General features: G+C 45.1%; 1 protein-coding gene across 5 annotated transcripts in view; it reads right to left on the bottom strand.

The window, feature by feature from the left end:
* ASTN2 (astrotactin 2) overlaps positions 1–20,434 on the bottom strand; it is a 925,730-nt gene that overhangs the window by 764,692 nt on the left and 140,604 nt on the right. For 4 of the 5 annotated variants that reach the window (XM_060154506.1, XM_060154516.1, XM_060154507.1 and 1 more), the window contains exon 2: positions 2,508–2,695. In XM_060154506.1, the coding sequence (XP_060010489.1) occupies positions 2,508–2,695 (188 nt within the window). Of the gene's footprint in view, positions 1–2,507; positions 2,696–20,434 lie in introns of those variants that run through there. The other variant, XM_060154509.1, reaches the window with a different exon arrangement.

The following is a 20,434-nucleotide window of genomic DNA, read 5'->3' as shown; positions in this document are numbered from 1 at the left end:
TAATACATCAGCACGTCTCCATAATAAAAGTGTGCCTAATAATAAAAGCTAATGCCCTTGTATGACAAGCTCCTCTGATACAAGTGCTCCGATACACAGTAAGTATTAGTATAATCCTCATTTTTATAGATGACGAAACATGGCATAGATGGGTTAAATACTTTACCCAACATCACCCAGAGTGCTAAGTGGCAGAGTGAAACTTTACACCCAGGCACTCGGGCTCAGGTATCTATGCTTATAGCCATGTCATCCTACCTCTATGTAGAGGGCAGGGTTCTCTGAGGCATGTCCCGCCTCTGAGAGGCTGGGCTGCCATCAACGGATGCAAAGGGGACCAAAGTTTCCTGGACAGGACTGTCTGCTGAGGGTAAGGTGAGGACAGGAAAGATCAAGATTTGGGAGCACTGAAGGGGGAAAGAATGGGTGGGACCACAAGGTGGTAGCCTTGGGCCACTCCAGCTTGCGGGCAGGGAGGGTCTAGAGACTGGCAACCTCCACACCACCTACTCCACCAGCCACATCCTGAATTACAGGGAATTGGAGCGACATCTGGGTCTCAGTGAGTTCTTCTTTCCAAGCTAAACTCACTGAGCAGAAAAAAGTCAGAAACACCTTCAGTCTCTGGGGAGAGGTCTGATTTCACTAACACTAACACTGGGCATGGAAGCAGAGGAAGGCCATGCAGGACTCACTGATCATTGAGATAATACTGTCTGGGTCACTGGGTTATGGGAAGGACGTAGGTGAGTAAACGCCATGCCGAACAGAAAATGCTTAATAAATATTAGTTCAAACCGAGTCTCACTCAGACTAAAAGAAGAGCCGTCATGCCCGTCAGCTGGTGCCCCGGGCCCTCTGAGGAACTCAGCAAGTACCCTGAGAGGGTGCTTACAAACTTGCAGCCCAAACTTAGCATGCAGGCATCCACTTGGCTTGGCGTGTGGCTGCATCACTCGCTAAATATAAAAATGGGAAAAGTCTATCACACTCATTCCATGAATAACACAAAGGCCTTGATTTGTTCCTCCACGTGACGAGCATGCGTTAGGTCCAAATTTAACGTCGCTGTCTGGCTGGGGTATGTGTGTGTTTTTCCAAAAAGAGAAAATTTCCAGGCACTTACTCAGCCCTAATGAGAATGTCTAATGCACAGTGCAGGTTGAAGAGGCACCAGGAGAACAGAGACCAAAAGGCAAGATCTGCTCCATTGTAGGCTCTTGGTAAGTACTGCTGACTATTGAATGGAAGGAAAAAATGAAGGGCTGGGTTATAGCCCTATTTTGCTGAGTGGCCTTAGGGTCAATCACTCTGCCTCTCTGAGCCCTACCTTTCTCACACATAGGCTGGGAATAACTTTTCCTACCCTCTTGCATCTGGCAGAGCTGTGCTAAAGGTAAAAAGGGGGAAATAACGTAAGAACGGCTTCAGGAGTGAAAGCACTAGAGGGATGTCAGCTGTAGCTATTATCTGATCTCTTCTTGAGCCAGTTAGACCCCGTACATTCTGCACATTGCACTTTTTCTATCTACTGTGCAAAGCCATTAATTACAGCTTTTCTAATACATCATTGATGTGAATCTACATACACTTTACCATTCAGGTGATTTCTGTCCTAGCGTGCTTTTCTGGGGAGGCAGCAGCCTCAGAGTGTTCCAGACCCTGGGGCCAACAGGCAACAGATCTCTATGTGTCCATAACTTCATGTCTAACATGGAAGTGACATGTCTGACTTCTTGGTGAGAATGCAATGAAATCATGTCCATGAATGTGCCTGGTACAGTGCTTCACACATGGTGGATAGTCAAAAAATCATTGCATTGAGAGAGAGAGTGTAGAGGACATAGTTCAGTTTTTGTAGCCAGATACACATGGGTTCAAATACCCAAGAGCAGCTCCATCTCTTCCTAGCTATGTGACCTTGGGTAAGTTTCTCTACCCCTCTGACTCAGTATTCACAGCTATAAAGTGAGGGTAATGGGGGGGGCTTTGGTGTGTGACAGCCCCGGCTATGCCCAGTCCAGCTCCAGGGACCACCATGCACGGTCTACACTGCAGGGGGTGTTGTGAGAGTTAAAGCACCTGGCACATCAAGGGCACTTGGGGAAGGGCAGCCCCGTTCCAATTTTGTTTGTTCTGTCATTCTTGGAACGGCCGGTTGTGGAGCGCTGAATCTCAGCCCTCGGCAAAGCAGGTCAAGCACGTGACAGATGTTAAACAGTTGTTCCCAGAGATGTCGGCCAAAAGGCCAAAGAGTTGGAGACCCTTTATTTTCTCCTCTGAAGCACAATTAGTTTGTCACAGCTGACAGATGATGGACGAGTATGCATCAGTCCAAGTGACACCGTGGGATCCATCCGACCTTCTGTTTATCATTCTAACCTCTCACACTTAGCCAGCTCCTTCCCTCCACCTGCTGGCCATTCCCTGCCTCCTGCCACAGTCTCTCCACTCGCCCTTCCCTCTACCCACCCCCCAAAGCCCCCACTGCATTCCCACTCACTCACCATCACAGAAATGTGGAGGATGTGCATCTGCTCCTCTACAATCTCTGAGGGCTCCTGGAGGGTGGGGGCGGTGGCCCGGGCCAGCTGCCCGGAGCTGCTCATGGAGACGTGGAAGTACAAGGTGCCGTTCTCCAGCCACTGCTGTCTCCAGTGCACCAGCGAGATGTCCGCTGCCGTGCCTGACATCTCTGCAAGACAAGACCGAAGGTGCTGGGTGAGCGGCAGGTCTGGCCTCAGCGCTCCAGGGAGGAGAGGGGCCACATGTATTCAGGAGCTCTGAAGGCACCTACCTGTACCAGGATGCCTCTCCCCACATGGAATCTCTGAGCCAGAGATCATCACTTCCATTTACAGATGAGTCAACTGTAGCCAAGGTTATCCCCAAACAACAGAGTGGCAGAGGCAGGATTTGAACCCAGGTCTGCCTGGTGCCCTTCTGATACCAGCACGCATGATAAGGTATTCATTCTACTCCAACAGTGGGGGCGAACTAAGCAAGAGGTGAACGTGCTTACGTTCTTCTGAGGCCACGGAACTATAAGAAGGTGAAGGAAGGACATCTCTGAAGAGTGGGAGCTCAGAGTGCGAACTCTTCAGAAGCTGAGTTGGAAATGCTCATGGCAGAAACGCAGAACCTCAGAGCCGGGAAGGCCCAAAGGAACATCTGGCCCAGCTGAGGTGCCTCGGGATCAGCCTTTAAGGGAAAGGAGCCTGGCAAGTGGGCTGTTCGGAGCCATTTCTCCTGCTTCAGTCAGAGCCACTCCGTTCCCCTCATATTGTATAGACCGCACTCTCAAGCCAGGAAGTACGGCACAAAGGCTTCCATGGCTTAAAAATACTTCAAAACCCTCTTTCCTACTTCAATGTTCTCATATAACCAATGGGAAGTTAGGACTTTCTAGTCAATGGTAAGGTCACCTGACTTGAACTTCCTAACTCTTGCCTCTATGCTGTTTTTCCCTCTGAAAATGCTTTAAAAATAGTTAAGTATCCCTTTAATAGTACTTCCAGTCAATGTAATTGTACCAATATAGCTTCTTATTAAGAAGGGTGAGAGCATACAGTACCGAAAGCATCCTTGCAGTGGGATCATACAACCTTTTCCTAGTGCTGTCTGCTAAAGGGATGTGTCCCTGAAAATATTTTGAAGGGCAAGGCCTATCAGTGTGTCCTGTGAATGAAGGGGAAGGGTGATGGGGTTGGTGAATTATCAGATCTTTCCTCAAGTGAGAGTTACTGTAGGAAACAGAGGCAATCAATCCATCAATAGACAAGTGGCCTTAACAGCGTCTAACGCTTGGACCTCTGGACGGAGCTACAGAGCTGACCTAGAGACAGTATTTCTACGGTCCCCAAAGACCTCATGTACATGCACACAGACATGAGCTTGGGGAGGACTGATGAGGAAGACGAGTTAGAACTTCTTATCTAGTCAGCTCAACCCATGCCCACGGCAGCCCCCATCACACCTGGTGACACTGAATGAAAGAGTCACCTTGAGATGAGATGATGATATTTGCTCACCAAATTCTACTGAATTATTCTTATATGTCCATTCCCAGTGGACTCTAACTCCTTCAATTTCACAATCAAAAGTCCTTAGGGTGGCTTCCCTGGTGGCGCAGTGGTTGAGAATCCGCCTGCCGATGCAGGGGACACGGGTTCGAGCCCTGGTCTGGGACGATCCCACATGCCGCGGAGCAACTGGGCCCGTGAGCCCCAACTACTGAGCCTGTGCGTCTGGAGCCTGTGCTCCACAACAAGAGAGGCCGCGACAGTGAGAGGCCCGCGCACCGCGATGAAGAGTGGCCCCCGCTTGCTGCAACTAGAGAAAGCCCTCGCACAGGAACGAGGACCCAACACAGCCAAAAATAATTAAAAAAAAAAAAAAAGGTTACTCATGTTCTTCGAAAAAAAAAAGTCCTTAGGGGAAGAGCATCTGGCCCTTAATAAGTGCTATAAAAAGTTAGCTATTAACATTTATGATCATTATTATTATTATTAATAGGGACAGGATCTAATGCACCCTTCAGACGCTCTTGAGACATTGCTGATTGCCTGCTTTCTCTCCCACTCTTCATCCAGTCCATCAGGAAATCCTTCAAAAGGCATCCGCAATGCAACCCTTCTCAGCTCCTCTACCGCAAGCCACCTGGGCCAAGACACCCACCCTCCTCTCTTGCCTGCCTTCCTGCAAGGGCTCTTCAACTTGACTCTTTTCTTCCACCCTTGCCTCTTCTGTCTACGCTCAACCAGAAGTCAGAAGAATCCTGCCACAGCATAAGTCAGCTCACGTCACCACTCTGCTCTAAACCAACAGCCTCCCACCTCATCCCAAGGCAAAGACAAAGTGGCTGGAATATAGTAAGTTATGAGTCCAAGTGAAAACCTGCTTGGGCTTCCCTTGCTGCAGTAAGAGTGGAGGAGGGCTGAGATCATCTCAGGAGTACATCGGCTCCTAGAACGTAGGCCCCAAGGGGCCCCCAGAGCACACTGTGTGGCCCCGGGGAGGAGACTGGCTGGGAGCCTAGTCTATGAAGCACGTCTCTCCCCAGCACCTCCTCTCCCCAGCCTCCCAGCCTCAGCATCGGAGGACGTGGCAGAAGCTTCTCTGGCAGCCAGCCAGCTGGGCCAAGGCAACGTGAAGACGTTATGGTGAATGGCCTTGCTCAGTGCCTTTGCTTGTTTTTCTCTCTGTGCATCAAAGCCAGAACCAGACGTCCAGGGAACCCAGCGCTGGGATTTGCCTCTGGAAATTGTTGTCTCTCATTAAGCAGCTCAAGAAGGAGGATCTGTGTGCTGTCAGCTGGGCAGGCACTTACTGTGCTAAGAGTCCCTGAAATGGCACCGGCAGAGAGCCCCAAGGCAGGCCACATCTGGTTGACACAGCCTGGTACAGAAGCAGGCAGAGGAAGCGGAGGAATCCTTCCTGAAATCTGCACCCCTTACTTCTGGAGCTCTCCCCACCTGTGCCTGCAACCCCACCATTAAAGGAGCTTGCCGCCATCCCCGTGTTCAGATTAGAAAACAGAGGGTCACGCAGGGTTAGTCACTTGCTTAAGGTCACTGGTGAACTGGTACCCAGCTGGACCCAGTGGATTTCCAGACTATATAATTTCTACTATGCCAGTTGCTCTTATAACATCTCCTTTTCCTTGACTAAATTAGCCCATAAACCAATTGAGTTCTTTGTTTGCTACGGCGATGAGTGCACAGTCAGCAGACAGTAAACGCTAAATGATAATAGCAGTGTGTGAAACACAGTAAATATTGAATCACAAGAACAGCTCTGGCCTTACTCTATTACAAAGAGGGAAAAAAACAAACAAACTATTGCTGGGAGGGGAGATGGGGCATGAAACCTCAGAGGGAAAACTGCCTCAGCGGAAGCAGAAGGTCTTGGTCATTTGTTCTCTCATTCATTCATTTATTCATGTGTTTCTTTGTTTAGACACTCAACACACCTTACCGAGGACTTACTCAACAGCAGGTGGCTTAGTAGCTTGGAATCTGGAGTGAAATGAGACATAGCTTTGCCTTCGGGAAGCCCACAGTCCTTTAATGGCAGAAATTCTACCCCTGCCCCATGTCACTGTCCACACATGTGCACACTTTCCATTTAATGTGACCCAGGACACCATGCGGCATCCTGATCCACCTCTCACATCATCTGCTCATAGCATACCCCAGCTCTACAGGAATTACAACTACTCCTCACACAGGCCAGGCTTCCTCTTGTCTCAGCACATACAGACTTTCTGTCCAGTGTCTCTGGAACTCTCCACCCAAAGCCTGCAAGCTGGCTTCTTCTCAGCCTTTGTCTCTCAGTCCAACTAACACCTACTCAGAGAGGCCATGCCACTCTTACCTAAAGTACTCCTCTCCAAAACTATAATTCGAAAAGATCCATGCACCCCTATGTTCATAGCAGCATTCTTTACAATAGCCAAGACGTGGAAGAAATCTAAGTGTCCATCGATAGATGAATGGATAAAGAAGATGTGGTACATATCCACAAAGGAATATTACTCAGCCATTAAAAGAAGGAAATAATGCCATTTGCAGCAACATGGATGGACATAGCGATTATCATACTAACTGAAGTGAGCCAAAGACAAATATCATACAGCACTGCTTATATATGGAATCTAAAATTTAAAAAGATACAAATTAACTTACTTACAAAACAGAAATAGATCCATAGATATAGAAAACAAACTGTGGTTACCAAAGGGGAAGAGGGGGAGGGATAAATTAGGAGTTTAGGATTAACATATACACACTACTATATATAAAATAGATACACAACAAGGACTTACTGTATAGCACAGGGAAATATACTCAATGTTTTGTAATAACCTATAAGGGAAAAGAATCTGAAAAATATATACAAAACTGAATCACTGTGCTGCAGACATGAAACTAACATGACATTGTAAATCAACTATACTTCAATAAAAAAAGATTAAAAATAATAAAGTACTTCTCTCCATATACATGCACTCTCTACTGTACCACCTTTACAAACACTTTCTATGGAACTTATCACTCTTAGAATTTTACTTCATGTATTTTCTAGAACATGCATTTAATACCTGTCTCTCCAGGATGGCAGGGACCCCGTGTGTCTTATTCCTGCCACATTTCAAGTACTTTGGCACATATAAGTGATCAATTAAAAAAATAAAAAACTGAATTGCTGAATGATGAATACACACACAGATATACACTCATACACACATGTGTTTATACATATCCGTAATAAGATGATGAAAGCAGTGTTGAGGTTCATTAGGGAAATAAAGAAGAAGTAAAGGTCCACGGGGAACTCGAGGGTGGGACAGGACTTTCCTAGCTTTGAGACCAAGAACCACTCCCAAAACGTGGTAACATGAGTGTTGCAGAGGATGGGCATCTTGTTAGCCCTCGGAGGAGAGAAGGAGGCAGAGAGATGGGCTGGGCGGCTGGGTATCTCAGGGCAGTGAAGCCACATGCACCAGAAGGAGGGCAGTAGAATGTCAGGGCGGGAATATGGTTCAGACACAGAGTTAAGAGCTTTGGGTGTCCGGCAACAGAGTATACTTTTTTCAGCATGCAGTAGGGAATCAGCAGGTAGATTTACTCCGAGAGCCGGTCCTGGGTCCGTTAAAAACAGGTCAAATAAATAGTAGCACAACCAAGGCTAGGTTCTTGAAATTCCCTGATGATTGATTTTCCAATTGTATTTTCCCTCTCCTCTTCCCCTAGCCCCTGCATATAAACATTTCATTGAAGTCTTCAAGTCATATTACAATCAAACTTAAAGCAAAAGGGGGACTAAATGCATTTGGTTGGCAACAAAGATGATTCCCATAAAGGCAGATTATGCTGACATGATGAATATAAAATGAAACAGCAGATATTAAAGTGGGAGAATTGGTGCACCATGCCTTCCGGCGGTAGACTGACTCCAATGCCTGCCTCCCTCCCACCCCGAAGAGCTTAGTTTTATATTGGAATCGTAAAGAAACCCAGGCATTGCCTCTTCACCTTTCACTGTTCTCCCCACATGGGCTGCAACTCGTGAAATATTCAATAGGCTCAAATCTCCTCCACTGCCCGCTAAAGCCAAGCAAGGGGATCAGCCTTCATCAGTGATTCTGGAAAGACCTCCACCCTGCCTCAGCAGCCACGGATGCCTTTCAGCCTCCTGGAAAAGAAATAAAAAATCCCAAAGGCGTGTTGTGGTTTTAATTGGCTTGTTCTCCCTAATCTATGGCATTCATTGTATTTTTATTTAATTCCTGAAGGTCATTATGAAAATGAGCAGCTCTTCTGTTCACCAGCCATCTTGGTAACGTCTCCCAAGTGGCTAACTAACCCGTCTTCAGATTCCACAGCACCAGCTGACCCTCCTGCAGATTATTCACGTTAAGGCCAGAGAGCGCTTCTGATGAGTTTGCAAATGGTCTTTGCCTCGCCATGAGGGGGAAAGCAGACGTTCTGTGAGATGAACTCACAGCCTAGGTAGAAGGAGAGCTGGGAAAGGTAGTGACATTGACTTCACGCACCCCTGACATTAGCTGTTCCAGCCTCTACACAGTAAGTCATGAGGAGTGGGCTTGGGAAATACATCTCAAATACACACCCTTCCTTATCATCTCTACAATATCAATCTCTACATTGTTATCTCTAAGTGGTTGCCTTACTGCAAACCTTTATCATCTCTCTTGTGGACTGCTTTAAATGGCTCTGTGCCAGTCAGTGTCTCATCAGAAAAGAGAAGACACACTCAGTAAGGTGACTGAGAAGTGTTTAATAATGGGACCATTTACAAAGGCTTTGGAAGTGTCTTAGGGTTCTCAGAGACGCAGAAGCGACAGAACATATATAGACATATAGAAAGAGACTTATTATGAGGGGCTCGCCCACATGACCACGGAGGCTAAGAAGTCTCACAGTCTGCCATCTTCAAGCTGCAGGCCCAGGAGAGCCAGTGGTGTGGTTCCAGTCCAAACCCAAAGGACTGAGAACCAGGGGAGCCAATGGTGTAAGTCCCAGTCTGAGCCAAAGGCCTGAGAATCGAGGACTAATTTCAGGGGGCAGGAACAGATGTGTCCTGGCTCAGGCAGAGAGCAAATCTCCCCTTCCTCCACCTTTCCGTTCTATTCAGGCCCTAGAGGGACAAGATGATGCCCACCTGCACTGACAAAGGCCTTTATCCTTTACTTAGTCTACCCATTCAGATGCTAATCTCTTCCAGAAACACCCTCACAGACAAGCTCAGAAGTAATGTTTTGCCAGCTCTCTGGAAATCCCTTAGCCCAGTCAAGTTGACATATGAAATTAATCATCACAGGCAGGGTTAAGGCCAACCAATGATGAAGCATCTCAAAGCCGGCAACAGCAAGGAGCTGTCACCATCCTAGGCCTGAAGGGGCAAAGGAAGGGAGGGTTCTATCACCCTGAAAGAGCCATAGCTGTAGGAAAGGGCTGCTAGTCAGCTGCTGTGGCTTTCAGGTAGTATTGAATTCAGGGGTGAGGCGGCTGGAAGAAGGACCTCAGTCCTTGTCTTCTTTGAAGAAAGAATTTAGCAAAGAGATCAAGACTGTGAAACAGATAAAGCATTTATTAGAAGCAGTGTGCATGTGGAAGAGCACACAGGTGGACTCAGAGGGAGTTGCCCCGAAGAGGGGCAACGAAGGTCGCTTACGGGGGAGGCAGTCTTCCAGGTGGTCTCTGGCCAATCATCTTGCTTGTGCCCATATTTGGCCTGACTCAGGGTCCTTCCTGGTGGGTGTGCACATCTCCCAGCCAAGATGGATTCCAACGCGAAGGTTTCTGGGAGGCTGGCAGGACATATTAAGGGCTGGTGTCGCCTCGCTCCTTGGGCTCCCCCCTAGACTCTCTGCACATGTGTCGGGCTGGGAAATCCCCTTGACCACAAGAATGAGGAAAATGGTCTCTTTGCACCCACCCAATCAGGGCCCAATGCACCTGCTAGTATCTTATCTCAAAGTGTCAGCAGGAGACTGGTTGCAGTTGCTCAGCCTGGGGCCCACCTATCTCCTACCTCAGTATAATCCAGCAGAATAACCTAACTCTGACAAGGCATGACCACGCATGGAGGTGATAGGGTAATAAATGCTTCAACCTCACCCCCTTTGTACCTGCTAATCTCTTGCAGATGCCTAACATGGACAAACCCCAACCAAGCACCCAAGCGTGCTCCAGTGAAGCAAATCATACGGGTCAGCCTTCCAAGGCACACAGCAGGGGGGAAAAGCATGGAGAGTGGATCTCAGGGGGCAAATGGAGACTACCGAGTAGCCCCAACTATTATCCTTGCTCCCAGGCTTCTTTCCTTCCAGCCATCCTTTAAAGGGCTACCACGATTACATGTCTAACTTATAAATATGCTCATGTCACTCCTTTGCTGAAAACCTTTCAATGGCTCTTGATTTCCCTTAGGATAAAACCTAATTTCGCCAACCTGGCACCTGCATTTCTCCCCGCCTTACCTTATTTCACTCCTTTCTTTGCACTTATATGTTAAATCTGATCAAATACTTACGTAATCTTCCATACACACTATCCTGTTTCTTACTTCAACATCTTTGAAGACATTTTCTCAGAGCTTGGTATAACCTTTCCTACCAAACCCCACCCCTCGCTCTGGAAGGCTTCCTTGACCCCCGTATGACCCCCTCTTTATGCTTCCATTAAGAGGCAATACTGCCTGCTGCATAACATTATAGACTGGAGACCAACTGCTGGATTTTGAACCCCAGTTCCCCTGTGTTCAAGTTGTATGTCTTTGGACAAGCTTTTTGGCTTCTTCATGCTTCAGTTTCCCCATCTATCAAATGAGAATAATATTAACAGCACCTGCTTAGTAGGGTTGTCGTGAGAATTAAATGAGATAATACAAACAAATTAGCTTTTAACATTAATCTTGATCCTCAGTGAGCATTCCACAGTTCCATTTGTTACATATTACTTCATATACACAGGTGATAGCATCTTATTGTAACATGGTATTTATCTATGTTAAAATGGTCTGTTTATACAGCTGACTTCTCTCACTGGGCTCCAGTGCAGGGATACATCAGAGCCATTCGTGTGCCCTCATGCCTGACACGGTAGTCGAATACAGAGAAGAAGCTTCCATAAATCTTTAGTGAGTTGAACTGAGCTGTCCTCATATCTGAATTCAGATGCGCATCCCCAGAAGACAGAGAAAGGAGATGGCAACTCAGGAGGCTAATGACGGCTTGATGCCCATATAACCACTCTACAGAAATGTATTCAACAACCGGCTCAAGTTTAAGCACCCTGAAGAATGCAAATGAAGAGAAAGACAGAACTTTAACTTTCAAGGAGGTTGCATTCTTATGGAGCAGCAGAGGAAGTTTATATAGAAAATACACAGTCCTATGATTCTGTTTAGAGATAAGTATATGCATATACAGCTGGGAAGAAAAACACTGGAACATCAAGATTGGGGGGATCAGAGGTGATTTTAATCATGTTATGATTCATTTTTCTCTACATTTTCTACACTGAATATATATTACCTCTGTAGCAGATGCAAATATGTGCTCACCTTAAAATTCACTTAGTCAACCAACCTTTTCTGAGGTCTGGCATAAAGAAACTCTATCCTCAGGAGCTCAGTCCAAGGAATGGAAAAAAAAATCAGGCTATAAGTAGCTATAAATCAAAACAGGAAGCTTAGAGCAGAGGAGAGAACATCTGGCTGAATCTAGAAAGTATTCAGAGAGGAGTCTTAAAGGATGGACAAAATTTCAACAGGTACCCACGTAGTAAAGGATATTTCGGATGGAGGAGTGGCACAAGGACAAGAAGGCAGAAAGGTTGCACGTGAGCAGAGGAGTGAAGTGGGAGGAAGCCAGTAGAAAATATGGAAGCTCATCATTGCAGAGGAAACACAGAGAGACTGATACAGCGTTCTGTAGAGAGGAAAGTAAAATGGGGGTTACCATGCTATACCTATGGACAATCTGCCAGCAGAATAAAAAGTGTTAAGTCCAACTTGGGACTCCCTCATGCAATCAGACCAAGTCCTACTTCAGAGGCTAATGAATCTCTTCAACTGCTATAAATGAAAAGGATGGATGGATGGATGGATGGATGGATGGATGGACTGACGGACAGATAGACAAATGGATAGACAAAGATGGACAGATGAATGGACAGATGGATGTATGGCTGGATATATGGATGGGTGGACGGTTGGATGGATGGACGGATGGATGGATGGATGGGTGGGTGGATGGATGGATGGATGGGTGGGTGGATGGATGGATATATTCCTATGTTTCTGATTTCATCAATAATCACACAGCCTGGGTTACTGAAAGAAACACTAAATTTGGAGTTGGAAGCGTAGGTTTGTGTGATACCTCTGCACCAACTGGACAGTTTACCTGAGGACAAATCACAAAGCTTCTCTGATTTTCTTTCTTTCTTTGTAAAGTGTGTGGGGCCGGTGGTGGGGGGAGTGTCACGATCTGTCCTACTTACATCACATCTAATGTAGAACTGAGAGAAAATAAGGTCATACCTAGCAATGTGCTTAGAAATCTGCAAAGTCCCATGGCTAGTCCTGAAAGCAAATACAATCATGATTCCCATCATTCAACAATGTACCTTACCATGAATATTTATTGACTGTCTAAAATGTTGCAGGCACAATGTGAGGTTTTGTGGATAGATTGGAGAAAAAGATGCATTTCATTGCTGCCTTCACAGACCTTCCATTCTAGTCTGAATTCTCCTCTGTTCCCACTAAGCAACAGCAGCACCATTTCCTCTTGCTTCCATTCATTCATTCATCCACTTATTCATTCATTCATTCACGGCAGAGAATTGTGTCTGTCTAGGTAATTGCTATTCTCAGTGCTTAGCATACAGCAGGTGTTCAATAAATACTTGTTGAATAAACATACCACTCGATACACATTTTATAAGTTTCCTGTCCTCAAGTAAATTATAACCTAGGAGAGCAGAAAAGGGAAATCAACAGAGACCACCGTCTGGTGCCATAAGAGAGTATGCACAGGATGTCACGAGAACACGCAAGAGAGTTGAGTTAACGCTCCTTGTTTATCAAAGGTTTGGATGAGGCCAGCAGGCAGAGCTTATAAGCTGGACATTTTATAAGTCGAGATCCTGATGTATGCTGAGGTTAAATGCCTGCATGATGGCATCACAGTGGTGCTAGGTTTAGGAAGCCCCCTAGGGAGGGCAGAGACAGAAGGTGGAGAGATGGCAGGGGCAGTACCACAGCCAGGCCCAGCAGCAGCAACTGGAAGAGAAAGTCCCAGGAGAACCTCAGACCCCCTCCTTCCCAGCCCCCATCTGTCAGCATTCATCTCTGCCTTTGCCTCCAATCTGTCCATTCCCACCCTTTAGGAAATGCATCTTTTACACAAAACTGTTTTCCCCAGCCACATGGTGGAGATAACTAATATAGTTATACCTGGTTAAATAAGGGAGGGGAGGAGAGAATTAAGAGATATTGGCGAGAGGGCAGACGGCAGAAGCAAGAAGAACTACAATCCTGCAGCCTGTGGAACAAAAAAGACATTCACAGAAAGACAAGATGAAAAGGCAGAGGGCTATGTGCCAGATGAAGGAAAAAGATAAAACCCCAGAAAAACGACTAAATAAAACAGAGAGAGGCAATGTTCCAGACAGAGAATTGAGAAAAATGATAGTGAAGATGATCCAGGACTTTGGAAAAACAATAGAGGCAAAGATCGAGGAGATGCAAGAAATGTTTAACAAAGAACTAGAAGAATTAAAGAACAAACAGAGATGAACAATACAATAACTGAAATGAAAACTACACTAGAAGGAATCAATAGCAGAATAACTGAGGCAGGAGAACGGATAAGTGACCTGGAAGACAGAATGGTGGAATTCACTGCTGCGGAACAGAATAAAGAGAAAAGAATGAAAAGAAACGAAGACAGACTAAGAGACCTCTGGGACAACATGAAACGCAACGACATTCGTGTCATAGGGGTCCCAGAAGGAGAAGAGAGAGATAAATGACCCGAGAAAATATTCAAACAGATTATAGTCGAAAAATTCCCTAAGATGGGAAAGGAAATAGCCACCCAAGTACAGGAATCACGAGAGTCCCATACAGGATAAACCCAAGGAGAAACACGACGAGACACATAGCAATCAATATGGCAAAAATTAAAGACAAAGAAAATTATTGAAAGCAGCAAAGGAAAAACAACAAATAACATACAAGGGAACTCCCATAAGGTTAACAGCTGATTTCTCAGCAGAAACTCTACAGGCCAGAAGGGAGTGGCATGATACACTTAAAGTGATGAAAGGGAAGAACCTACAACCAAGATTACTCTACCCGGCAAGGATCTCATTCAGATTCAATGGAGAAATCAAAAGCTTTACGGACAACCAAAAGCTAAGAGAATTCAGCACCACCAAACCAGCCCTACAAAAAAAGCTAAAGGAACTTCTCTAAGTGGGAAACAAAAGAGAAGAAAAGGACCTACAAAAACAAACCCAAAACAATTAAGAAAATGGTCATAGGAACATACATATTGATAATTACCTAAAACGTGAATGGATTAAATGTTCCAACCAAAAGACACAGGCTTGCTGAATGGATACAAAAATAAGACCCATCTATATGCTGTCTACAAGAGACCCACTTCATACCTAGGCACACAAAAAGACTGAAAGTGAGGGGATGGAAAAAGATATTCCGTGCAAATGGAAATCAGAAGAAAGCTGGAGTAGCAAAACTCATATCAGATACAATAGACTTTAAAATAAAGAATGTTACAAGAGACAAGGAAGAGACTACATAATGGTCAAGGGATCAATCTAAAAAGAAGATATAATAATTATAAATATATACATACCCAACATAGGAGCACCTCAATACATAAGGCAACTGCTAACAGCTATAAAAGATGAAATCGACAGTAACACAATAATAGTGGGGGACTTTAACACCTCACTTACACCAATGGACAGATCATCCAAACAGAAAATTGATAAGGAAACACAAACTTTAAATGACACTATAGACCAGATAGATTTAATTCATATTTATAGGACATTCCATCCAAAAACAGCAGATTATACTTTCTTCTCAAGTGTGCATGGAACATTATCCAGGATAGATCATATCATGGGTCACAAAATAAACCTCAGTAAATTTAAGAAAATTGAAATCATTATCAAGCATCTTTTCTGACCACAACACTATGAGATTAGAAATGAATTACAGGGGAAAAAATGTAAAAAACACAAACACATGGAGGCTAAACAATACGTTACTAAATAACCGAGAGATCACTGAAAAAATCAAAGAGGAAATCAAAAAATACCTAGAGACAAATGACAATGAAAACACGATGATCCAAAACCTACGGGATGCAGCAAAAGCAGTTCTAAGAGGGAAGGTTACAGCTATACAAGCCTACCTCAAGAAACAAGAAAAATCTCAAATAAACAATCTAACGTTACAGCTAAAGGAACTAGAGAAAGAAGAACAAACAAAACCCAAAGTTAGCAGAAGGAAAGGAATCATCAATGTCAGAGAAGAAATAAATGAAATAGAAACAAAGAAAACAATAGCAAAGATCAATAAAACTAAAAGCTGGTTCTTTGAGAAGATAAACAAAATTGATAAAGCTTAGCCAGAATGATCAAGAAAACGAGGGAGAGGACTCAAGTCAATAAAATTAGAAACAAAACAGGAGAAGTTACAACAGACACCACAGAAATACAAAGCATCCTAAGAAACTACTACAAGCAACTCTATGCCAATAAAATGGACAACCTGAAAGAAATGGACAAATTCTTAGAAAGGTATAACCTTCCAAGACTGAACCAGGAAGAAATAGAAAATATGAACAGATCAATCACAAGTAATGAAATTGAAACTGTGATTAAAAATCTTCCAACAAACAAAAGTGCAGGGGGAAGGCGGAAGATGGCGGAAGAGTAAGACGCGGAGATCACCTTCCTCCCCACAGATACACCAGAAATACATCTACACGTGGAACAACTCCTACAGAACACCTACCCTACTGAAGGCTGGCAGAAGACCTCAGACCTCCCAAAAGGCAAGAAACTCCCCACGTACCTGGGTAGGGCAAAAGAAAAAACAGAGACAAAAGAATAGGGACGGCACCTGCACCAGTGGGAGGGAGCGGTGAAGGAGGAAAAGTTTCCACACTCTAGGAAGCCCCTTCGCGGGCGGAGACTGCGGGAGGCGGAGGGGGGAGCTTCGAAGCTGCGGAGGAGTGCACAGCAACGGGTGCGGAGGGCAAAGCGGGGAGATTCCCGCACAGAGGATCGGTGCCAACCGGCACTCACCAGCCCGAGAGGCTTGTCTGCTCACCCGCCGGGGTGGGCGGGGCTGCGAGCTGAGGCCGGAGCGCAGGGAGAGGACTGGGGTTGGCGGCTTGAACATAGCCTGAAGGGGTTAGTGCACCACAGCTAGCCGGGAGGGAGTCCGGGGAAAAGCCTGCACCTGCAGAAGAGGCAGGAGACTTTTCCTTCCCTCTTTGTTTCCTGGGGCGTGAGGTGAGGGGTTTAAGAACGCTGCTTAAAGGAACTCCAGAGACGGGCGCGAGCCGCGGCTAAAAGCGCGAACCCCAGAGACGGGCGCGAGCCACGGCTGAAAGCGCGGACCCCAGAGACGGGCGCAAGCCGCGGCTGAAAGCGCGGAATCCAGAGACGGGCGTGAGCCGCGGCTGAAAGCGCGGAATCCAGAGACGGGCGCGAGCCGCGGCTGAAAGCGCGGAATTCAGAGACGGGCGCAAGCCGCGGCTAAAAGCGCGGACCCCAGAGGCGGGCGGGAGACGTTAAGGCTGCTGCTGCCGCCACCGAGGGGCCTGTGTGCGAGCACAGGTCACTCTCCACACCCCTCTTCCGCGGAGCCTGTGCAGCCCGCCACTGCCCGGTTCCCGGGATCCAGGGACAACTTCCCCGGGAGAGCGCACAGCGCGCCTCAGGCTGGTGCAAAGTCACGCCGGCCTTTGCCACCGCAGGCCCGCACCGCACTCTGTGCCCCTCCGTCCCCGCCGGCCTGAGTGCGCCAGAGCCCCCAATCAGCGGCTCTTTTAACCCCATCCTGTCTGAGCAAAAAACAGACGCCCTCCAGCGATCTACACGCAGTGGCAGGGCCAAATCCAAAGCTTAGCCCTGGGAGCTGTGAGAACAAAGAAAAGAAAGGGAAATCCCTCCCAGCAGCCTCAGAAGCAGCGGATTAAAGCTCCACAATCAACTTGATGTACCTGCATCTGTGGAATACCTGAATAGACAAATCATCCCAAATTAAGGAAGTGGACTTTAGGAGCAAGATCTTTAGGAGCAAGATCTATGATTTTTTCCCCTTTCCTCTTTTTGTGAATGTGTATGTGTATGCTTCTGTGTGAGATCTTGTCTGTATAGTCTTGCTTCCACCATTTGTCCTAGGGTTCTATCCGTCAATGTTTTTTTTTTAATTTTTTTTCTTAATAATTAATTTTAATAACCTTATTATACTTTACCTTCGTTCTTTCTTTCTTTCTTTCCGTCCTTCCTTCCCTCCTTTAGACAACGAATCATCCCAAATTGAGGAGGTGGTCTCTGACAGCAAGATTTAGGATTTTTCCCCATTTACCTCTTTTAGTGAGGGTGTATGTGTATGCTTCTGTGTAAGATTTTGTCTGTATAGCTTTGCTTCCAACATTTGTCCTAAGGTTCTTTCCGTCCCTTTTTTTTTTTTTAAATAAGAAGTTTTTAATTCAATAACTTTATTATACTTTATTTTATTTTTACTGTATCTTCTTTCTTTCTGTCTTTTTTCCTTCTTTCCCTCCTTCCTTCCTTCCTCCCTCCCTCCCTCCCTCCTTTCTTTCCTTCTTGCCTTCTTTGCTTCTTTCTTTCTTTCTTCCTTCCTTCCTACCCTCCTTTCCTTCTTTCTTTCCTCATACTTCTACTAATTCCCTCTACTTTTTCTCCCTTTTATCCTGAGCCTGTGGATTAAAAGCTTTTGGTGCTCCAGCCAGGAGGCAGGGCTCTGCCTCTGAGGTAGGACAGCCAACTTCAGAACACTGATCAACAAGAGACCTCCCAGCTCCACATAATATCAAACGGCGAAAATCTCCCAGAGACCTCCATCTTAACACCAGCACCCAGCTTCACTCAACGACCAGCAAGCCACAGTGCTGGAAAACCTATGCCAAACAACTAGCAAAACAGGAACACAACCCCACCCATTAGCAGAGAGGCTGCCTAAAATCATAATAAGGCCACAGACGCCCCCAAACACACCACCAGACGTGAACCTGCCCACTAGAGAGACAAGATCCAGCCTCATCCACCACAACACAGGCACTAGCCCCCTCCACCAGGAAGCCTACACAACCCACTGAACCAACCTTAGCCACTGGAGACAGACATCAAAAACAGGAGGAACTACAAACCTGCAGCCTGCAAAAAGGAGACCCCAAACACAGTAAGATAAGCAAAATGAGAAGACAGAAAAACACACAGCAGATAAAGGAGCAAGATAAAAATGCACCAGACCTAACAAATGAAGAGGAAATAGGCAGTCTACCTGAAAGAGAATTCAGAATAATGATAGTAAGGTTGATCCGAAATCTTGGAGATAGAATGGACAATAGATTGGACAAAATGCAAGAATCAGTTAACAAGGACCTAGAAGAACTAAAGATGAAACAAGCAACGATGAACAACACAATAAATGAAATTAAAAGTACTCTAGATGGGATCAATAGCAGAATAACTGAGGCAGAAGAACGGATAAGTGACCTGGAAGATAAAATAGTGGAAATAACTACTGCAGAGCAGAATAAAGAAAAAAGAATGAAAAGAACTGAGGACAGTCTCAGAGACCTCTGGGACAACATTAAACGCACCAACATTCGAATTATAGGGGTTCCAGAAGAAGAAGAGAAAAAGAAAGGGACTGAGAAAATATTTGAAGAGATTATAGTTGAAAACTTCCCTAATATGGGAAAGGAAATAGTTAATCAAGTCCAGGAAGCACAGAGAGTCCCATACAAGATAAATACAAGGAGAAATACGCCAAGACACATATTAATCAAACTGTCAAAAATTAAATACAAAGAAAGCATATTAAAAGCAGCAAGGGAAAAACAACAAATAACACATAAGGGAATCCCCATAAGGTTAACAGCTGATCTCTCAGCAGAAACCCTACAAGCCAGAAGGGAGTGGCAGGACATACTGAAAGTGATGAAGGAGAAAAACATGCAGCCAAGACTACTCTACCCAGCAAGGATCTCATTCAGATTTGATGGAGAAATTAAAACCTTTACAGACAAGCAAAAGCTGAGAGAGTTCAGCACCACCAAACCAGCTTTACAACAAATGCTAAAGGATCTTCTCTAGGCAAGAAACACAAGAGAAGGAAAAGACCTATAATAACGAACCCAAAACAATTTAGAAAATGGGAATAGGAACATACATATCAATAATTACCTTAAATGTAAATGGACTAAATGCTCCCACCAAAAGACACAGATTAGCTGAATGGATACAAAAACAAGACCCTTATATATGCTGTCTACAAGAGACCCACTTCAGACCTAGAGACACATACAGACTGAAAATAAGGGGATGGAAAAAGATATTCCATGCAAATGGAAGCCAAAAGAAAGCTGGAGTAGCAATTCTCATATCAGACAAAATAGACTTTAAAATAAGGACTATTAAAAGAGACAAAGAAGGACACTACATAATGATCAAGGGATCGATCCAAGAAGAAGATATAACAATTGTAAATATTTATGCACCCAACATAGGAGCACCTCAATACATTAGGCAAATACTAACAGCCATAAAAGGGGAAATCAACAGTAACACATTCATAGTAGGGGACTTAAACACCCCACTTTCACCCATGGACAGATCATCCAAAATGAAAATAAATAAGGAAACACAAGCTTTAAATGATACATTAAACAAGATGGACTTAATTGATATTTATAGGACACTCCATCCAAAAACAACAGAATACACATTTTTCTCAAGTGCTCATGGAACATTCTCCAGGATAGATCATATCTTAGGTCACAAATCAAGCCTTGGTAAATTTAAGAAAATTGAAATTGTATCAAGTATCTTTTCTGACCACAACGCCATGAGACTAGATATCAATTACAGGAAAAGATCTGTAAAAAATACAAACACATGGAGGCTAAACAATACACTACTTAATAATGAAGAGATCACTGAAGAAATCAAAGAGGAAATCAAAAAATACCTAGAAACAAATGACAATGGAGATACAACGACCCAAAACCTGTGGGATGCAGCAAAAGCAGTTCTAAGGGGGAAGTTTATAGCAATACAAGCCCACCTTAAGAAGCAGGAAACATCTCGAATAAACAACC

This window comes from Lagenorhynchus albirostris, chromosome 7 (assembly GCF_949774975.1).
Source record: "Lagenorhynchus albirostris chromosome 7, mLagAlb1.1, whole genome shotgun sequence".
NCBI lineage: Eukaryota > Metazoa > Chordata > Mammalia > Artiodactyla > Delphinidae > Lagenorhynchus > Lagenorhynchus albirostris.
The sequence above is the reverse complement of the archived record's forward strand: the minus strand, read 5'-3'. Positions and strand labels throughout refer to the sequence as shown.